This window comes from Neophocaena asiaeorientalis, unplaced genomic scaffold, assembly GCF_003031525.2.
Source record: "Neophocaena asiaeorientalis asiaeorientalis breed wild unplaced genomic scaffold, Neophocaena_asiaeorientalis_V1.1 scaffold87, whole genome shotgun sequence".
Taxonomy (NCBI): Eukaryota; Metazoa; Chordata; class Mammalia; order Artiodactyla; family Phocoenidae; genus Neophocaena; species Neophocaena asiaeorientalis.
Genome location: NW_020175432.1, coordinates 3,675,253 through 3,694,411, shown reverse-complemented (window position 1 = coordinate 3,694,411; position 19,159 = coordinate 3,675,253). Strand labels below are relative to the sequence as shown.

General features: G+C 54.0%; 3 protein-coding genes across 11 annotated transcripts in view; 1 reads left to right on the top strand and 2 right to left on the bottom strand.

The window, feature by feature from the left end:
• Positions 1–67: 67 nt before the first annotated feature.
• Positions 68–8,044, bottom strand: NDUFA13 (NADH:ubiquinone oxidoreductase subunit A13). Its single transcript, XM_024767667.1, is given in 6 exon segments — positions 68–262; positions 480–549; positions 946–1,017; positions 2,373–2,451; positions 7,875–8,007; positions 8,009–8,044. Coding segments are annotated over 6 exon segments (495 nt in total). The 5' UTR covers positions 8,030–8,044; the 3' UTR covers positions 68–142.
• Positions 8,045–8,683: 639 nt separating this feature from the next.
• TSSK6 (testis specific serine kinase 6) lies at positions 8,684–9,728 on the top strand. The gene has a single exon (XM_024767432.1). It carries the CDS (start codon positions 8,830–8,832, stop codon positions 9,649–9,651), a length of 822 nt encoding a protein of 273 aa, XP_024623200.1. The 5' UTR covers positions 8,684–8,829; the 3' UTR covers positions 9,652–9,728.
• A 3,103-nt stretch (positions 9,729–12,831) lies between these two features.
• GATAD2A (GATA zinc finger domain containing 2A) overlaps positions 12,832–19,159 on the bottom strand; it is a 100,668-nt gene continuing 94,340 nt past the window's right edge. For 5 of the 9 annotated variants that reach the window (XM_024767278.1, XM_024767279.1, XM_024767274.1 and 2 more), the window contains 2 exons: positions 18,819–19,014; positions 12,832–16,349 (listed from right to left, as the gene is read on the bottom strand). In XM_024767278.1, coding sequence (XP_024623046.1) covers positions 16,219–16,349; positions 18,819–19,014 — 327 coding nt within the window. In that variant the 3' untranslated portion in view covers positions 12,832–16,218. The remainder of the gene's footprint in view (positions 16,350–18,818; positions 19,015–19,159) is intronic. The other 4 variants (XM_024767276.1, XM_024767277.1, XM_024767275.1 and 1 more) reach the window with 2 other exon arrangements.

The window sequence follows — 19,159 nt, the reverse complement described above, 5'->3', positions numbered from 1 at the left end:
TCCCTGCACCTCCTGTGACACCCCGTAGCCCCCAACCCCCAATCACTCAGTCCCTAGGACACAGGCAGGCCAGTCTCCAGAGCGTTTATTCTCTCCTGGTAGGGAGGGAGTAGGGGTCCAGTGGTCTGAAGGGCACAGGTGCCTACGTGTACCACCTGAAGCCATAGGTGGCGCGGAGAATCTCCTCGTTCGTGCGCAGCCCGTAGAGCTCGCCCATCATGGGGGTCACCCAGCGCGTTGTGTGGAACACAGACTCGCCTACCTGAGGGGACAGAAGGGTATGGGTGGCGGTGCAGCTAACCCCTTAGGCCCATGCAGCCTGCTGGGACCCCACCAGGCCTGGCAGCCACTGTGCCTACACCCAAAACTGCCTTCCCCTTCTGGCACTTGACACCCACTACCCCTTGGCCCCAGGTTTTCTGTGGGAGGCTGCGTTTCTGCAGTGGCCTAGACCCCCGCCCTCCCTGCTGAGGACCCACCTTCCAATCCGGCACGTCCTTCATGACGATCGCCTCCTCCTCCAAGTTCTCCCGAAGCATCTGGAGAACCCTGCAGGGACAGGGTGGGAGGTGGGGGACAGGCCTGACCACCCTGAGGGGCCCCTGCCGAACAAAACTGCCAAACGTGTCCCTGCCCCACCTCCCCATCACCTCCTGCAGCTTTCAACCCTGCGCATGCTGACCCCTCTTCTTTCCTTTCTTCCACTGGCAGACTCTTACTGTCCTCCTGCCCGGCCCCAATGCCCCCTCCTCCAGAAGCCCTTCCATTCTCTCTTGGGTCTCTGCTGCAAATCAAGTTTGGGGCCCTCTCCAAGGACGAGGGCATCCCCTGGAGCCACGTACAAGGTCATGGCTGTCGGTCCCCATGTGTGTTCTGGCCTTATCCCACGCTGCAGGCTGCAGCACTCAGGCCTGTAACCTCCCGACCCTGGCCCCAGCAGCACACCTCCGGTCCTTCTCTGCCTGCAACAGAGGCATCAGTGCAATGCGGGCCTCGAAGTCCTCGATCTGCAGGCGCCTGTGAAACCCCAAAACCAACACTCAGATCAGACCATGGTGGGATGGGGGGCAGATGATGAGGCCCTTGGACATGCATTACCCTGGAAAGGGGTTTGGGGGAGAGGCAAGCAAGGGGGAAGGGCTTGGGCAGTGGGCTCTGCCCACCGGCAGCCTGAGATGGGGGATGAGGGGGGCATGCAGTTGACACAGGCGGCGTCAGTCCACAAGAGTGCTGGCTTCACACTTTCTTTTCAGTGCAAAACTTTTTTTTAAACCCTAAAAATAGCCCGGGCCTGATGATTGCAGTGAACTGTGGGGAATGTTCATCACGGGGTTCTGGACTTTACAAAATCACGTCACTTTCACCGCAAGGTAGCCGTGGGGGAGCAAGCATCATGGGCAGCTCCTTTCTTCTCCCTGCTTTTTGGCATCTCCAAGCCACCAGCCCCATCTGTGCTGGGAGGTGTGGGGAGAGCGATGCCCAATGATGTGGCCCAGGGAGTGGCCTCCGGCCCTGTCCCCTCATCACCAGAAATCTCACAGCAGCACAAGGAAGGGTCTGGGTGAACTTCAGCCCCCACCTCAACCCTCCCACCCCCTCCCCATCCCCCAGGACCCAGGGTAGCAGCCCCGCTCCAGGCTGCTGCCCTCACCACAGTCACACACCGTGGTTACTACTGGGTCCCTCTGGGAGACTGGGCCTGGTCTTGCCTGTCCAGTGTGGCGGCCCTAGCGTCCAGCACCCACCAGGTGCTCCTGAGTTCACTCCACAATGCTGAGCTCCCTGCACTTGCTAGGCCTTCTCCAGCACCACCTGTGCTGGGGGTGGGCAAGCTCAAGGTGGGTGCTAAGGACACAGGACACAGAGTGGGAGAGGGTGGAGGGGCCTAGCTCGTTGGGAGCCACTAAGAAGGAGCCACGTGGCGGGGCGTCCGGCAAGCTCAGAGGCGGCCAGAGTCCCAGCCAAGGCCGTTGCAGACCTGGGTCCCTCAGGCCCTGTACGGCTGGCCCGGCCACTATCTTGCATGATCTGCTTTTTAAGCCTTTGTATCACCATTGCCCGGTCACCACCCACAAAAAGACAAAAACCCACTAGAGAGTGCATCACGGGCCTGTCCCTCCACCTCCACCTCTGCTATGCTCACGTGGACCCTCGGGTACCCAGTGGTGGAGGTCAAGGGCACCCAGCAAACATCTGGCGGCGAGCTTCTTGCTTACTAGTCAGTCATTCCTTGAGGGTAAAGCCCAGAAATCAACTTGCTGTGTCAGGGCCTGCACCCCCTGAGGCCTGAGGAGTTGACAAGGGGCCCCGAGGTACACTAAGTCCACAGGCACACGTGCCCACCCTCCCATCCTCACCAGCACAGGGCCTACCTGCGTTCGCGGTTCCACTTCATCATGCTCCAGTACCCAAAGAGCAAGGTCCCGATGCCCACGGCGAACATGCTGTAGCCTGTCGGGAGAGGGGGCGCTGCTCAGCACCTGCACACGGGACAGGCCACCTTGTCCTTTCTTCTCCTGAAGCATAACCCACTCACTGTGCAAATACTCCAGTAACATGAATGAGGGAGAAGGCAAAAGCCCTCACGAACCCCCTGCCAGAGACGGCCGGTACCATCTCTAATACCTATTTTTTCAGACTACTTTTTGTTGTCTCTGTGGAAAGTCCACTGGCCCCCTCCCTTGGACACCCCCTCCCCCACAGCTGCAGCCCACTCTTTATCCCATTCACCCACTCTGCGGGCAGGGGCACCAGGCTGCGAGGCTGCTACACCTCTGCCCCCATGCCAGGGTTCCTGGAAGGTACAGGACGGGCAGAGACTATGAGAGGGCCTGAGGGCCTAAACGTTTACGGCTGGGTGGCCCTGGCCCCGCCACTGACGAGAAGGTGGTTTGGTTCCCTTCAGCCAGCTGGTCCCCGTGGGGAAGGACGGTGTCCATGCCGGGTCCCGGCTGCCTGGGCCACCTCCCTGTGTGCTGCCCACAGGGGGCTGGATGGGGCTGCTGGAGGCAGGCAGTGCCCTGCAGGGGCTGCCCAGCCACCCCCTGGGCTCCCAGGTGCTGCTTCCTCCCGGCCCAGTGGGGTGGAGCCCCTTCCCGGGACCCCAGGAGACAGAGGCTGAAATGAATATTTACTGACAACCCGTGGGCACCTGTGCTGTAATTCTGACTGACAGGCCGTGGGCCTGCTGGGGTCTTCAGGGAGGTCTGGACGCTTGGGGCCTGGCTGGGGCTGGCTCGTCCTGCACCACCTCATCTTTCAAGCCTCAGTCTCTCCTCTGGACAGAACTCGTGGTTGCTGGGATGAATTGACAAGCTCAGCCAGACCGAGCTCCATTTAACACCCAGTAAAGGACCGGCAAATGGTGGGTAAAGCCACTTCCTGGGACTCGTGGGGGGACAAAGTGGGGGCTCTTTCTTCTTCTTCAGCTCGTCTCCAGCACAAGCCTCCTCTGGCACCTCTGTTGGACCCAGAGGTAAATGAAAAACTGGCTCAATTTTTTAATCCCTTTAGTTCAACCTGTTAAAAACATGAGCTCAGGGTAAGGCACTTCCATGTTCTGGGGGACAAGGTAGCGAGGGCACCGTGGTTCCTGTGCTCAGAAGTAGGACCTCTCCTGAGAGGGCCGAGTGCCCAGGACCAGTCCGTAGTGCACTCGTGGCTCTCCCACAATGGCTGACCACCTGTGTTGGGCACTCAACGTTCTTTCCATTGGGTGCGAGTGTTTCATCAGAGCTGCCCGTTATTTGCAACAGCTGCAGAGAGGCCCGGGGCTGCTTCTTCCGACCCAGCCCCAGGGAAAAGACTGAGAGACTGTCTTTGTGAGGACCTCTTGCCCTCAACATTGGGCACCCATGTGTGGGCCCATCTGTAAGATAAATTCCAAGACTAAGGTAAGGTGGCCTTTTAGATGATGCAGCTCTAACTCATCTACTCCTCATTGACAGCAGTGAGGCCGAGGCCCCAGGCCTTCAGGGGGTGTCTGTGCCTCCAGAGCTGCCAGTCTGGTGGGAGAGGCCAACGAGGGGCATGCCCAGAAGGGGGTGCGGGCCACGTGTAAAGAAGACCTGAATGAATAGAAACGCATCCTGTGTTCATGGATCGGAACTTAACATTGTTCAGATGGCAGCACTCTCCAAACTGAGGTACAGATTCAACAGTCCCCATCAGAATCCCAACCTTCCCGCCCCCAGTCCCACAGAAATTGACAAGCAGATCGTGAAATTCATATGGAAATGCAAGGGACCAGAATAGCTGAAACAATTCTGAAAAAGAAGAACAAGGTTGGAGGACTCTTCAAACTTATCACGCAGCTGTGTGTACAAGACAGTGTGCCCTGGCATAAGGATAGACATGTACATTGATGGAACAGAGCTGAGCATCCAGAAATAAACCCTCACATTTATGGTCAATTGATTTTGGACGAGGGTGCCAAGATAATTCAATGGGGACAGAACAGTCTTTTCAGCAAATTGGACCACTGGATAGCTACATGCAAAAGAAGTGTGCTCCTTCCTCCCTCCATACACAAAAATTAACTCAAAATGGATCAAAGACCTCAATGTACTGAGAGCTAAAACATAAAACTCTTCAAAAACAGAGAAGTCATTCTCTGTGACCCTGGATAAGGCAATGGCTTCTTAGATATGACACCAGAAGCACAAGTGACAAAAGAAAAAACAGAACTGGACTTCGTCGAAATTTAAACCTTTTGTGCTGCAAGTGACACCATCTTGGACAACCAGCTGCAAGGACACCAGCTGCAAGGACAACCCACAGACTGGAAGAAAGTATTTGCAGGTCACATACCTGATAAGGGAATGGTATCCAAAACATATAAAGAACTCTTAAAGCTCAACAATAAAATGACTAACCACCCAATTAAAAATGCACAAAGGATTTGAATAGAAATTTCTTCAAGGAAGCTATACAAATGGCCAAAAAACACATGAAAAGATGTTCAACATCGTTACTCCCCAGGGAAATGCAAATCAAAGCCACACTAGATACCACCTCACACCTACTAGGATGGCTAAAAGTTTTTTAAATGGAAAGTAATTAGTGTTGTCCAGATGCAGAGAAACTCGAACTCCCGTACACTGCAGGTGGGAACGTAAAATGGTACAGCCAATTTGGGAACAGTCTGGCAGTTCCTCACAATGTTCAATAGGGAGTTACCATATGACCCAGCAATTCCACTCCACCTCAGAGAAAGGAAACATATGTTCACACAGAAACCTGTACAGGAATGTTCACAGCAGCACTCTTCGTAACAGCCAAAAGGTGGAGACGACTCAAATGTCCAACAAGTGGTAAATGGACACACAAAATGTGGTCCATCCATACAAGAGTATTATTCAGCCATAAAAAAGAACGAAGCACTGAAACACTACAACATAAGCATTAAAAACGTGCTGCGAGGGCTTCCCTGGTGGCGTAGTGGTTGAGAGTCCGCCTGCCGATGCAGGGGACATCGGTTCGTGCCCCGGTCCGGGAAGGTCTCACATGCCGGGGAGTGGCTAGGCCCGTGAGCCATGGCCGCTGGGCCTGTGTGTCCGGAGCCTGTGCTCCGCAACGGGAGAGGCCACAACAGTGAGAGGCCCACGTACCGCAAAAAAAAAAAAAAAAAACGTGCTGCGAAAAGTCACACAAAAAGGACACAGAGTGAATGATGCCATTTATATAAGAGGCAAATCCACAGAGACAGAAAGCACTAGCTTGTCGGGCTGGGAGAGAATGTGGAGTGACTGCTAACGGGTAGAGCATTTCTTTTTGGGGTGATGAAAATGTTGTAAATTTAGATCATGGCGATGGTTGCATAACTGTGAATAGACTCAAAATTGGTGATCTGTACACATGAAATGGGTGAACCGTATGGTATGGCATGTGAATCTCAATAAAAATGTTAAAGATACCAGAAAAAAAGAAAGGGCCACTCACTGGGTGCAGGTGGGAGTGGAGAGAGGAGAGCTGGGGGTGAGAGATAAAGAGAAAAGGTGGGGGTAGCAGTCACTTCGGTAGCAGCATGGATTAAAGGCGGCCTGAGCCAGCTTGGCATGTTCTGGGATGTTGGCGCTGAGTGGGCCACGCAGAGAAAAGGGGAGTCGGTGCCAGGCTTGGGGCCACGGTGCCTTGACAAGAGCAAGACTGATTGGGAGAAAGCAGCTGTGGATAAGGCTGGAGGACAGAGGACGAGGGCAGGGTGCAAGACAGACTGTAGGGCCTTTGCATTTACTGTTCCCTCTGCCTGGGGAAATCCTTTTCAGAGAGGTCCTTTCGCCCATTCTGGCTAAAGCAAGCCCCAGTTATCCTAGGCCTCGGCACTGACCATAATGGGGAATTATGGAGTGATGTGTCTGTCTCCTCAGCTAAACAGTGAACTCCTCAGTACATAGCCCAGCACCACGGATGCACTCAACAATTACTAAATGCAGGTACATAAACGAAGACCACATCCCAGAAAGGAATGTGGTCTTATATTCCTCACCCCTCTGCAACCAGGAAAGACTGGGGTGGGTCTGTATGTGCTGCAATGAAAGTTGGTGTCAAGGGCTGTGATGGGAGACCCAACCCCAACTGGTGGTATCTGAGGCACACGGGAGGCACTGCTGTATTATTAACTGGAAGAGGACCGGGATATGGGCCACATTTGTCACTTAAAAATGAAAGAGATGCTGACTGTGGGAAGCCCAGGGAGACCCAAGGGCTAGGGTCCTTCTGCAGCCTGGTCACAGAACTATCCATGTATAAAAGACCTCATGTCACACACCCGAGGAGTGCACTGACCTGGGTGTCAAGAAGAGACTCAAAGATCGCTTTATATTTGTTGAATCTAGGAATGAGTCTAGAGTCGAGTGCCCATGTGGTGCCAAATCTAGTCTGTAACCTGTTTTTGTATGTCCCTCGGGCTAAGAACACTTTTAGGTTTGCAAAGTTGTAAAAAAAAGCAGCAATAGTGGATAAAGACTATCTGGCAGAGAAAGCACGAACTATTTATCTGGCTCTTTACGGAAAACGTTTGCCAACCTTTGTTCTGGATTAGAAAAAAGCCAAGAAGGGGCAGGGGAAGACCTGAGTTTTCACCTGACAGTAACTTTTCTACTATCTGAATTATAACTTTTTTTTTTTGAAACCATGCCCATGAATTTTTTTGCTTTTTAATTGAGGCGTAATTTGCACAACATGCGCACGGTTAAATGTAAAGTTCAATGACTTGCAACAAAGTATTCATTCTTAACTCGTTTTACATTTTTTGTATTTCTCTGTTATCCTTGGGTGCAGAGTATGGGCGCCTTTTACTTTCTCGCTTACATTTTTTTGTGTTGAACCCAATAAAAAATTTTAAAACGTTACTTAGAACCCTTGACAATTTTAAGAACACATAATTCTGGGATAGCCTGAAGTTGGGGGCCACCAGAGAGGAACCACTGCACATAACATCTTCTTTTTTTTTTTCAGAACATCTTTTAAATTCCCTCGGTATTCCGGGTTTCGGCCCCAGCTTTGCTCTGGGTGGCCCCGTGGGGAGGTCGCTTCCTCTCTCGGGCCTCAGTTTCCCCACCTGTGAAACCGGAACGTGGCGGAAGGATCGCGGCGCGGGCTAAATTAACCTCAGTTTCATCAATTGTAATATGGGAATAATTAACGGGACCGACCTCTTGGGCTGTTCCGAGAAGGCAAAGGGCTTAGTAAATGCTCGACAAACTGCAGCAGTTGTCGTTATTGTTAGTACTGAAGCTGTTGGGGATCCTGGAACTCCGCTTCCCGTCATATGGAGAGGGAAACTGAGGCCCGCTAGGCTCCCCGGCGTCCCGACCCCGCCCAGGCACCCAGAAGGCCCAGACCCTGACACCCCGGCGCAGGGCGACACTGACCCGACAGTCCCCGACGCGGAAGGTTCCGCTTGTAGTCGATAGGGCCGTAGCCCCCCAGCGGGGGCATGTCCTGCTTCACCTTCGACGCCGCCATACTTACAGGACCCTGCACTTCCAGTCGCGGGAGGAAGTTACGCAACGGCGACCAACGCCATGATGAGTGTGGCGGAAGCTGCCGCGCCGGTCTCGGACACGGCTGCGAAACCTAGGGCGCTGGTGCACCTACCCCGGTGCACCTGCCTACCCCAGTGCGTGGGAGAGCTCAGATAGCTGGGCCCGGGATCGACTGCACGCCCCAGCTGCGGCCGTAGAGTCCTTATTTTCTCTTCTCCCACATGGGGCGCGGCTTAGTCGGTGTCAAAGCCTGCAGCCCGTCCGGTCGCCAGGGTCCTTGCACCAAAGGACCACCCACCCATTCACCTTCCCTCTGGGGCGATGTGCAGGCCAGTTAGAAACCCTCAGGTCTCTAACCCATTTTCTCCCCCTCGGGGGGCCCTGTGGGCAGCCCAGGGCTCCACAGGGTCAGGGCCGAGTACAGAAGTTGGGGGACGGCTGCTACTCAGATTCGGACTCATGAGGAGCCGCCCCAATCCCAGGCACGGATTCCACTCCCCGTGGTGGTCGGGACTCCTTGCTAGTGTCCTCTCATCGGGAACTGGACCATTCAGCGTGATCATGAGTCACAAAGCCCTAGCTACGGCCTTGTGGGGCACCACGGGGCGGGGTCTGGGGCCCCACCCCCCCACCCCAAGGCGGGGTGACGCCCGCGGTCACTTCACAAGGCAGAAATTGTTACCTAGGCAATAAAGGGCACCGCGGCGGTGGGGGCCCGGGAGTGGGCACATGGGGGTGGGGGTGTGCAGGTGCCAAGTGCCATGGGTTAGGCCCGAGATAGGAGTCCGGCCGCCCACCGACAGCAGCCGCCTCCTGCTCCCCACGTGCTTCAGGCGCCACCATGTCGGGCGACAAGCTTCTGAGCGAACTCGGCTACAAACTGGGCCGCACGATAGGCGAGGGCAGTTACTCCAAGGTGAAGGTGGCTACGTCCAAGAAATACAAGGGCACGGTGGCCATCAAGGTGGTGGACCGGCGGCGCGCGCCGCCAGACTTCGTCAACAAGTTCCTGCCACGCGAGTTGTCCATCCTTCGGGGCGTGCGGCACCCGCACATTGTGCACGTCTTCGAGTTCATCGAGGTGTGCAACGGGAAGCTGTACATCGTGATGGAGGCGGCCGCCACCGACCTACTGCAGGCTGTGCAGCGAAACGGGCGCATCCCCGGGGGGCAAGCGCGTGACCTCTTCGCGCAGATCGCCGGTGCTGTGCGCTACCTGCACGACCACCACCTGGTGCACCGCGACCTCAAGTGCGAAAACGTGCTGCTGAGCCCTGATGAACGCCGCGTCAAGCTCACCGACTTCGGCTTCGGCCGTCAGGCGCATGGCTACCCCGATCTGAGCACCACCTACTGCGGCTCGGCCGCCTACGCGTCGCCCGAGGTACTCCTCGGCATCCCCTACGACCCCAAGAAGTACGACATATGGAGCCTGGGTGTTGTGCTCTACGTCATGGTCACCGGGTGTATGCCCTTCGACGACTCCGACATCGCCGGTCTGCCCCGGCGTCAGAAGCGCGGCGTTCTCTACCCCGATGGCCTCGAGCTGTCTGAGCGCTGCAAGGCCCTAATAGCCGAGTTGCTGCAGTTCAGCCCGGCGGCCAGGCCCTCCGCGAGCCAAGTAGCGCGCAACTGCTGGCTGCGTTCGGAGGACTCCGGCTAGAAGCCGGGGTTCCTACCATTCCCGCCGCCCTGAGCACTGCGCAAGCGCAGCGCACGCGCAAGAAGCGCGCTTCCGGAGTTCCGCGAAGCCGCCGCGCGACACTGCGCACCCGCCCTTTCCTCTTTCCAACTTCGACGCCGTGGGCGGCAGTCGACCCCGTTTGGAATTCGGCTCTTCCGCCACGATCCCAAGAGAAGCAGCTTCCTCGGTTCCCCGAGAGAAGGCCCCCGGGAAGGGGCTGGACGAGAGGAGAGGGAAACGTTGCCCCCGTGCGGAATGAGCGACCGCTACGCGGCGGGCAGTGGCTGCTTGGGGAAGCTGCTGGCGAGCGGACGCGCGCGGAGGGCGTCTGTCCACAGCCAGCCGCGCATGCTGGTGAGGGATGGCGCGCTCCAGGCGCTGCCCACCTTGGAACTTGCAATAAACTCGCTCTTTCTCGCACCTGGCTGTAGCGACGGCCCCCTTTTACGGAGCTGGGGGGAGGGGATCGCTCCCTGGGAGAAGGCAGGCGCGGGCGCCCCATTTTAGAGAAAGGCTTGTAGAGGTTCTTGCTACAGGTCTGAAAAGGGAGTTGGAAGGATTCGAACCCAGACCTTTCGGGCTCCCCATCTTGGGCAGACTCGAAGGGGCTTTGGAGTCGTCCCCGGCGTCATAATGCTCCTGGGAATGGAGGTGCTGGACTACGGAGCAAGAACCCCAGCACCCTTCTGGTGTTTAAGGATGGTACAGCAAGGGGCGGGGGTCGCCTATCCCTACAGAAACAGCATTTGCAAAAGAGAAAATTGATTCCCACACCGGTATCACTTGCCGAAGAACAGCCAGGATTTGCACCCAGATATGTCTGAAGTGGGGTGGAGAGGTGGTGGAAGCTCTCCTTAGTGAGGGTCCCCTCCTTAGTGAGGGTCCCTTCCTTGGTGAGGGTTAAGAGCTTCGGGGAAGAGTCGAGGGTGGGGCATTTGTCTGAGGGTTCATTCTTTACTCTGTTCATTCATGCATTTTTTTTGAGCGCCTGCTGTGTGCCAGGCTCTGGGACTCAGTCAAATGGCTTGGATTCATCCCTGCTGTCAGTGAAGGGAGCAAGTGAAAAGTAAAATAAAAGAATGGCGTGAAAATAAAATAATTGTAAGTTGTTGCTAAATGCCAGGTGGGGGTGAGCAAGGAGGGACTGAAGGGAACGCCATTTGAGCTGAGCCGGGAAGGAATCAAACACTGGAAACAGCAAAAGGAGTGTTCCAAGTGTTCCCAAGACAAGATGGAGCTGGTGTGTTTGAGTAATGCTAGGAACTCCTGTAGCTGGAATGGAGGGGGAAAGGAGGTGGAGAGGTAAAAGGTGTGTGTCTGGAGAGGGACCCCACTGGGCCTGGGGGAGATTGGGGGTTATTTTGCCTGTGATGAGGTTACTGGGTTTGGTGACAGTGATTGTTGTCATTTGGGGTGTATGGGGAACACCTCCTTAGGCCCTTATCCTACCTGCCTCCACCAGAGCCCCACAGTACCTGAGGAGGGTGGTCATTTATGGGTCTGACCATACCCCACCCCTTGCTCCCTCACCCTCCATGGCTCTCAGGTGCCCTGGGGATTATGTGCCACCTCTCCCCTCACTCCCTTCAAATAGGCTGTGGCCCCAACCCCCTCATTTTGCAGAGGAAGAAACAGGCTAAGAAAGGGGAAATGACTTGCTCACTCAATAAAACCCACATCCTTCTCCCTTTGCCCCCAAGGTCCAGCCACACTACTCTCCTTTGTCCTCCACCTGCCTTGCTTGGTCTCACCTCTGAGGCTTTGCACAGGCTGCTCCCACTCCCTGCACCACTTTTCCCCTCCCTTCACGCGAGACTTGGCCTAAAAAGGTCACCTCCCGTGATACCCCATTCTTTCCCTCCTCACCCGTGTCTCAAGGTGTGATCCCAATGCCTGGGGCATGGCACATGCCTTTTTCTGTCCACTGATTGATCTGTGTAAGCAATGGGCCTGGGGTCCTCCTGCCTCACGGCCACACCCACAACTCAGTTCAGAGGGGACAAGGTCTCAGGGACCAGGGCTGGTGTCCCATTTGTTAGCTGGAGAAGATGCATGAGACTTGCCCTCTGTCCACGGAGGAGCTTGTGCCTAATCCAGCAAAGACTCACTTGAAGGCTGGCCGTGGAACCCCGGAAGTGGGCTTCTCTCAGCCAGTGTCGGGGTGTGGGGCACCAGTCATCATGTGTCACGGGTGGAGCAGGACAGGGTTGCGTTTAATGTCAGTCATGTCTTGTACCAGTTCTGTGCCTTGCCCAGGCTAGTCATGGCCACTGGGGAGGCTGGAGGCAGAGATGCCCCAATAACAAGAAACAGCAAAATATGTAAGTAGGGCTTCCCTGGTGGCGCAGTGGTTGAGTCTGCCTGCCGATGCAGAGGACGCGGGTTCGTGCCCCGGTCTGGGAGGATCCCACGTGCCGCGGAGCGGCTGGGCTCGTGAGCCGTGGCCGCTGGGCCTGCGCATCCGGAGCCTGTGCTCCGCGGCGGGAGAGGCCACAGCAGTGAGAGGCCCGCGTACCGCAAAAAAAGAAAAGAAAAAAAAAAGAAAGAAAATATATAAGTAAATAAAAGCACCTAGGAAAACAGGGTGACGTTTACTGCACATTGGAATTCACCAGTGCTTACAAGTCTCATTTTTGTGAATAAAATTTTGAAAGTGTGTCAACCTCTGAAAACAAATTTTCACCAGAAATTGTTCATTTCGGAGCCAGCCGGGTGGCTCCCACCCTCTGTGCTTAGAATCTACACCTGCAACATCATGTCCTGCAGCAGACACCCAATGCCGTGCCAATCCAGAAAAGCCCACCACTCTGGGGTGGAGGCTGGTGATGGCTAGCTAGGAGACAGGCCGATGGGCAAAACCCACTACATTCTCACTGCACTCCCCCAGCGCTGTGGGTAAACCGGCCACAAAGCCCCAGGTTCTGGTGGAAATGGAGGCCCAGAAGCAAGGGTGCGGAACCCAGTTGGGGGAAGACTAAATACCCATGACAAGTGAGGCCTGAAAGAAGCCCAAGAAGGTGTCCTCTCCTTTCCTTTGCCTCCCCATCAACCAAGGGTCACCCTGCTGTCCCTTCCCAAGTTTCCAAGCTGCCCCAAAGCCGCGACAAAAACGTGGGATACCAGGGCTGAGGGGATGAAAAAAAAAAAAAAATACAGCCAACACATCATCCATTTCTTTATTGTCCTTCAGATTCTAAAACTTCCTCATGACACAATGTATAGCCATTGATTCCAGCGTCTTTGTTTACTGGAACTTCTGTTCCGGTTTGGTGGGAGATTATTTTTTTAAACATTTATTATCAAAGACTTAGAGTCACAATAAATCCAAGTGACAATCTCCTCCCCCCAACCAAAACAAACCACCTCCCAAATACCCTACACTAGTGTGACTATTATACTTTTCTTTGTTAAGGATTATAAAACTTTAGCTGTCCTTTAAGAAAAAAAAAAAGCTCAGTCCAAGTTCTTTAGGCAAACGCCATGTGCAGCATAACTAGGCATCAAAGAAAAACCATATGGCAGAGCAGCAAGGACTGTCTTTCCCATTATTTACACCCCTGTGATGATAACGTATTATTTCTATAGAAAACTCCTCCCCGTGTCTCTCCGCCCACAGGAGAGTGATTTGTGGGACACAGGAGCCACAGGATGCAGCAGGGGTGTACTGTCGCCTCTTTCATTCCCTCTGCACTGGAGTGAGCTTTTGCTTCCTGAAGATCTTATAGTACAGACAGGACCAGAGACGCGCCCTGCCCCACCCCCAGCCCCCACTCCCCGCCTCCCGGGGAGAGGCCACTGTTGACCTTGTCAAAGGTGTGGGTCCCAACAGTACACATGGGACACTGAGGACTGGAGTCCCCATGACGTGGTCAGGATGGCCAGAGCCGTGGGCAGCTCCAAGTGGACACACAGTTATCTGTGAGAGCATCCACGTGCACACTCGGGCCCACACAGGCAGCCACTTCAGATGGGGAAGTGAGCTTGGTGAACCCCACACCCGAGTCCACAGAACAGCTGACATTTTGAATAGTTTCCAGTTGCCATCAGGGGTTCCTGTCACAGATTCCCGGGCAGTTACAACTGTCATTTGGGACTGGAGGCTCCCACATTCTCTGGTTCTCCTGGGAACCAGATCCTCTCAGCCTACAAACTCTCAGAACTGTAGCCAATTTTGAGGCGTGGGCTTTGGGGCTGGGAGAATACCCTTAATGTTAATATCCTTCCCGTATTCAGAGAGGTATTTAATGCCTTTTCTTGCAACATTATAAATTTCATCACAGAACCATGCACTTGAGGCTTATAGAAGTTACACTGCAAAGGGGAAATTAAAGAAAAAAAGGGGGGAGATAGAAGTTTTGAGACAGTAGAAATGAAGATTAAGGCATCTCACGTTCTTGACCCCCTTTTAAAAAGCTACATTTATGTCACAGTATGTCCTACTATGGGAATGTTCCTGCAAATGCTGGGCTGCAGGAGGCAGAGACAGGGTCAGGGCCCGGCCATCCCATCCTCTGCCTGTGGTGGTCAGTTTGTACTGAACTCACGAGGCCTATTCAACAGCCTGGAGAAGTCTGGCCAGGTGAGGTGAGGAGAGGTGGTTCCTGAGCATAGTGGAGAGTGAGGTTCTGATGGGAACGGGGCTCGGGGCCAATGCAAGTGGCTCAGTTTGAGCCCTGGAGTCACAGACCCAGTCAGCCCCCGCGGGGGTGCAACAACGATGGTGCACTCCCAGTGCAGAGGTGACCTTGGCCCAGACGCCTGAGTTGCTGCATAGGACTGAGGTCAGTTTGCAGGGGAGGCCAGCGGGCACTCCTTGGAGGATTTGGAAAATTTGGCCCATGTCATTGAACAGAGAGAGCTAACAGCTCAGAGTAGTATAAGACAGGTATTTATTTGCCAGGCACACAGAAAAATGAGAGGAATAGAAATGCTTGCATACTCTTGATTTTTTGGTGTAAAAACACACCCTTCCCCGCTCCCCCACCCCTCCTGAAGGTCAATTTCCCCTTTCCCCCAAATCCCTGGATCTTGGAATGAAAGCCACCCTTCTCCTGCCCTCCCCTCCTTCAGCCCATCTACATTATGTACTCAAAACAAAAATCAATGAAAAATTTAGGATTTTACACAACAAAAAATTAGAATGCTTTGGAAAACTAGTTCTACGGCATGTCAAAAATGTCCTCTAAACACTGATAGTCACACAACATGGGGGGGGGGCGCGGCGGTGGTTAAATGAGCCTTTATTAGAATGTTGCAGCAGTGTATTCGAAGAAGGTGGCCCTACAAAATAAGGATTTTAAATTAAGTCCCTAACTGCATGGATAGTAAAACCAGGGCTGGGGCTGAAGTGAGGAGCAGCATACCCCATCTACACACGCGTGTGCGCATACACATGACACCCTCACACCTGCACAGAGCTGGCCCACGTGCAGCACACACACAACAGCTTCTGCCTTTCCTCATGGACCGATTTGTAAGGAGTGGGAGAAACCAAAACACAACACAACTAAAAGCAGACCTGATCCTTTGTAAGACATTAAAAAAAAGTCCGAAGGCAAACCCTGGCAGCATGGCCCTGCTTTAAGGGAAGGTTCTAAACTAGACCCAAACATGAACCCTGAAGTCTGGGGTGGGGGTGCAGGGGCGCCTCCCCACCCAGACACACCTGACAGAAGCACAGGCCAGGGCTTAGGATGTTGTCCATCAAAGTAAGTAGGAAAAGAAAAGAATTTAATAAAATAAACCACCACAACAAAAAAACACAACAGCCAGCCCCTCCAACTTCCCGCTCAGGCTCTGGATGTTGCTGCCGATTCTCTCCTCCCTACTCTGTTGACGGTTCTCGGCTTCCAGGATCCCGGGCTCTCTGGCTGGGTCCGGGTTGCAGTTTGTTCTTCTGCTTAAGTGTGGAAGGTCGGGGGTCTCTGGGACAAGCAGCAGCAGAGGCCTTCTGCTGGAGCAAGGGCTGGGTGGTCAGAGGCCCACCCTCCAGGGCATGGGGGCCGTGCTTGGCAGGAAGGTCTGCACGGTTTACATTAAACTCCATCATCATGAGGTGATTTAAAAAAAATCTGTCAACCTAGAGATTGCCATGAAGGAAGGCAGTCAAAGATTAGGAGGCTAAGACAGAGGGAAAAGCAAAAACAAAACAGAATGCTCCGCTCAACTTCAGAAGCCCCGGGCGCCATTGCCCGAGCGTGTCACAGTGTCTAGGGTGAGCCGTCCATGTGCCCTTCAGGGGGCCGAAGGAGAGGGCGAGGAGCAGAACTAGCCCCCAAGGTCCGCTTTTCTGCTGGTGTTGGGCAAACTAAAGGCAAAGAAAGGAAGAAAGCCCATGGGAAAGGTCCCCAGTAATAATCCTGGTCCACCTGTGAAGTGGTCCCCCCACGTCGATGAGACTTTGCAGCCAAGATCGGAACTCTCACTTCCGCAGCGCGGCCGGCGCTTACTCGCCCTCTCGGGGAGCAGGGTGTCTTCCCGAGTGGAGGGTGGTGGGGCCAGGTGGGAGGGAGGAGGGAGCCTGTTCTCCACTGGGCCCGGCTCGCACTATTTCCACGTGGCCGACTGGGGGATGGAGCGTGGCGGGATCATGTCCAGGAGGTACTCCCGCTGGCGGTCCACAGCTGAGGAGGTCTTGTGCACCGTCAAGCTCGGGCTGACAAATGCAAGGGCCCCGCCTGCAACAGAACAGAGCAACAGGCCACAACAGCCCCAGTCAGGGGGAGGCTCCTGGGAGGACCCCAGCCTCAGCTGGGCCCACTGAGCAAAGGTGGTTCAAATACCAGCCTTGAAGCTGAAGAGAATTTAATAACTCAATCGCTTTTACAATGTTCCCAGCCTCTGCCATGGTAACCTTACACGTGGGGCAATAATCAGAGATTCTGTCATCTATCGGAACTATGAAAACTGAGTTGTTTACTACAGTACTATACAGAACACTGAAAAACTGCAAATGACTGAACTGTGCAAATGAGCGATCCAGTATGATGCAATACTATGCAGTCATTACAACTGATCCTGTCCTCAAAGTTTTTAATGATATGGTAACATTCTCTCATTAAAACATTAAGAGGGACACAGAATGCTAAATACAGCATGATCCCTCTGTAAGGTACTTCCTATTTTTTCTTATATATGTGCTGGCATTTACACATGTGTGACATGTGAGTGAAGAGGTGGAGGGGGGGTGGGGAGGAGAAAGTCCTGAAGTGCAGCATTTGTTCTCCTGGGGTTGACAATGGCCACTGCCATTATCTTCTCTTTTTGTATTCTCCAAATTTCCACAATGAACAAGTATCACTTCTTTTTGGGGGGCGGGGGGAGGGCAGTGTGCTGCACGGCTTGCAGGATCTTAGTTCCCCGACCAGGGACTGAACCCAGGCCCCAGCAGTGAAAGCGCCGAGTCCTAACCACTGGACAGCCAGGGAATTCCTCAAGTATCACACACCCACACCCACCCTGCCCCCCACCGCCCCACCAGCCTCCAACCGGCACACTTAGGTTTTGGGCTGGCCTGCGGGAAAGGACTGCCCTGGAGTCTCAGCTGCAGCAGGGACCAGAGTCGCTGTGTTACCCAGAAATATTTTTGGTGGGTTAATATATTTTGTGGAATAAATGTTCCAAAGTCAAATGCACCACAGAACCCTCCCTGTGCATCCAAGGCCAGCACTCCAGAAACCTGCTGCTAGGTCCTGCCCAGAAAGCCACATCCAGAAACCCAGGGCAACCAGGAGCCCAAGCAGAACTCTTCTGAGAAACGCTGCTCTTAAGCCATGACACTTTCATGTCTAATCCCACAGATCGTTGAACACAGCAACTATTTATTCCTTCAGATTCTCTTTCGAATGTTACCCTTAATACGAAGTTTTTACATGGTACTATCACTGTGCATACATGCGTACTCTCATATTTGACTTTCCCCACTTATCTCATGTACTTTCAAATTTCCCAGAAAAGGAACTTCTGACCAGTCTATGAGTTCTTAGCTGTAATCTTAAACATGCTGAACAAAAGTATCTCTGGTTTGTTTACAAATGCTCTCTGCTCTCCAGGAGGGCCAGATTCTTCTGCAGTTGGATGAACTCCCCCGAGCTCACTCTCCTCTAGATGGCTCTGACATTTGGGCATGTTTATAACTCATGGTCAGCTGCGTGCACAGCCGGCTTCTGTGTTTTGTTTCCACCAACAACCCAGACTTCCCAGTTCTGACTAGTGAGATGGATCTCATGATGGCGCCTCTTCTTCCTAGAGCAACCCCGGCGTGGGGGTGAGGAGGGAGATGGGACACTTGGTCCAATGAGACCTCTCACCCATCGCCTCCTCTCAGCTCTTTGTGCCTACATTTCACTGTCCAATTACTGACGGACACAAGACATATTTAACTTTCATCCTAAGGCCAGCACATAAATAATAAAAAATAGGACAAATGGTATGGGGGATGACCCAAGGACAACCCAGGGAAGGTGGGCCTGTGGCAGGCTGGGGAGTGACCACCTGAGGGTCTCCACCTCCCCCGGTTGTTCCTCAAATGCCATCTCCTCAGGGGCCTTTGTTGCCTACCTCAGTTGAAATCTCAGCCCCCGCCCAAGGGTCCCCTCCTCCTGCCTGCTTTCTCATTCTGTTTTGCACTTTGTACCATCTGACCTGTCTAAGCCAGAGGGGCTGGGAAGAGGGTGCCCAGAGAGCAGGGAATGAAGGACACTGGGTGAGCAAGAAATGAAGTCAGTGTGCCGTGAAAGGTATCAATACACTGTAACAGCAGAATCAGACATTCTCTATGGCTGGAAGGGAGAGGGGGTGAGTTGGCAAAATGAGCATCTATGCTCACAGGGTCCACTGACGGCGTGGGGGTGGGGGGCACTGCCTGAACGGGTTCTGTCCCCCATTTTGGGCCAAGAGCTGAGAGTTTGGGTGTAGAGGGTGGAGACACCGAGGGTGATTAGTGTTACCCAGGGCTATCGCTTGCTCAGGGCATCCTATTTAGTGAACAGAAGGGATGAAGCTGAAGAGTCTGAGGCAGCACATCTGCAGGTTCAGGGCCCTTTTGTGCCATTACCTGCGCGTGTGCACGTCTTTGTTAAAAATAAGGAAGGGATGGACCCAACCCCAGCGAGGTCCCTACTCCGAGCCCCACGGGGTCTGCCCACCTGTACTCAGGGGCGCCTTCTTCCAGTTGGAGGTGGCGTTGCCCTTGCCAGCGCTCACGGCTCTCTCGGAATGTCTGCCGGTCCTGCTAACGAGGGTTGTGGCCGAGGCTGCATTCTGCAGTTTGGGTGACTGGCTGAACGTGTGCAGGATGCCTCGGGGCGTTGTGGCCGAGCCCCGGGACAGCTGGCTGGAGGCCTACAGTGGAGAGAGGGTGCAACAGCTTGTGTGGGGAAGGGGGCAACAGAGGGCAAGATGCTCAGCGCAGCCGCTCCTTGCTCTGGCTGACCTCTTCCCACCCACACGGAATCCCTGAAGTCCAAAATCAGGAGACTAGGTAAGT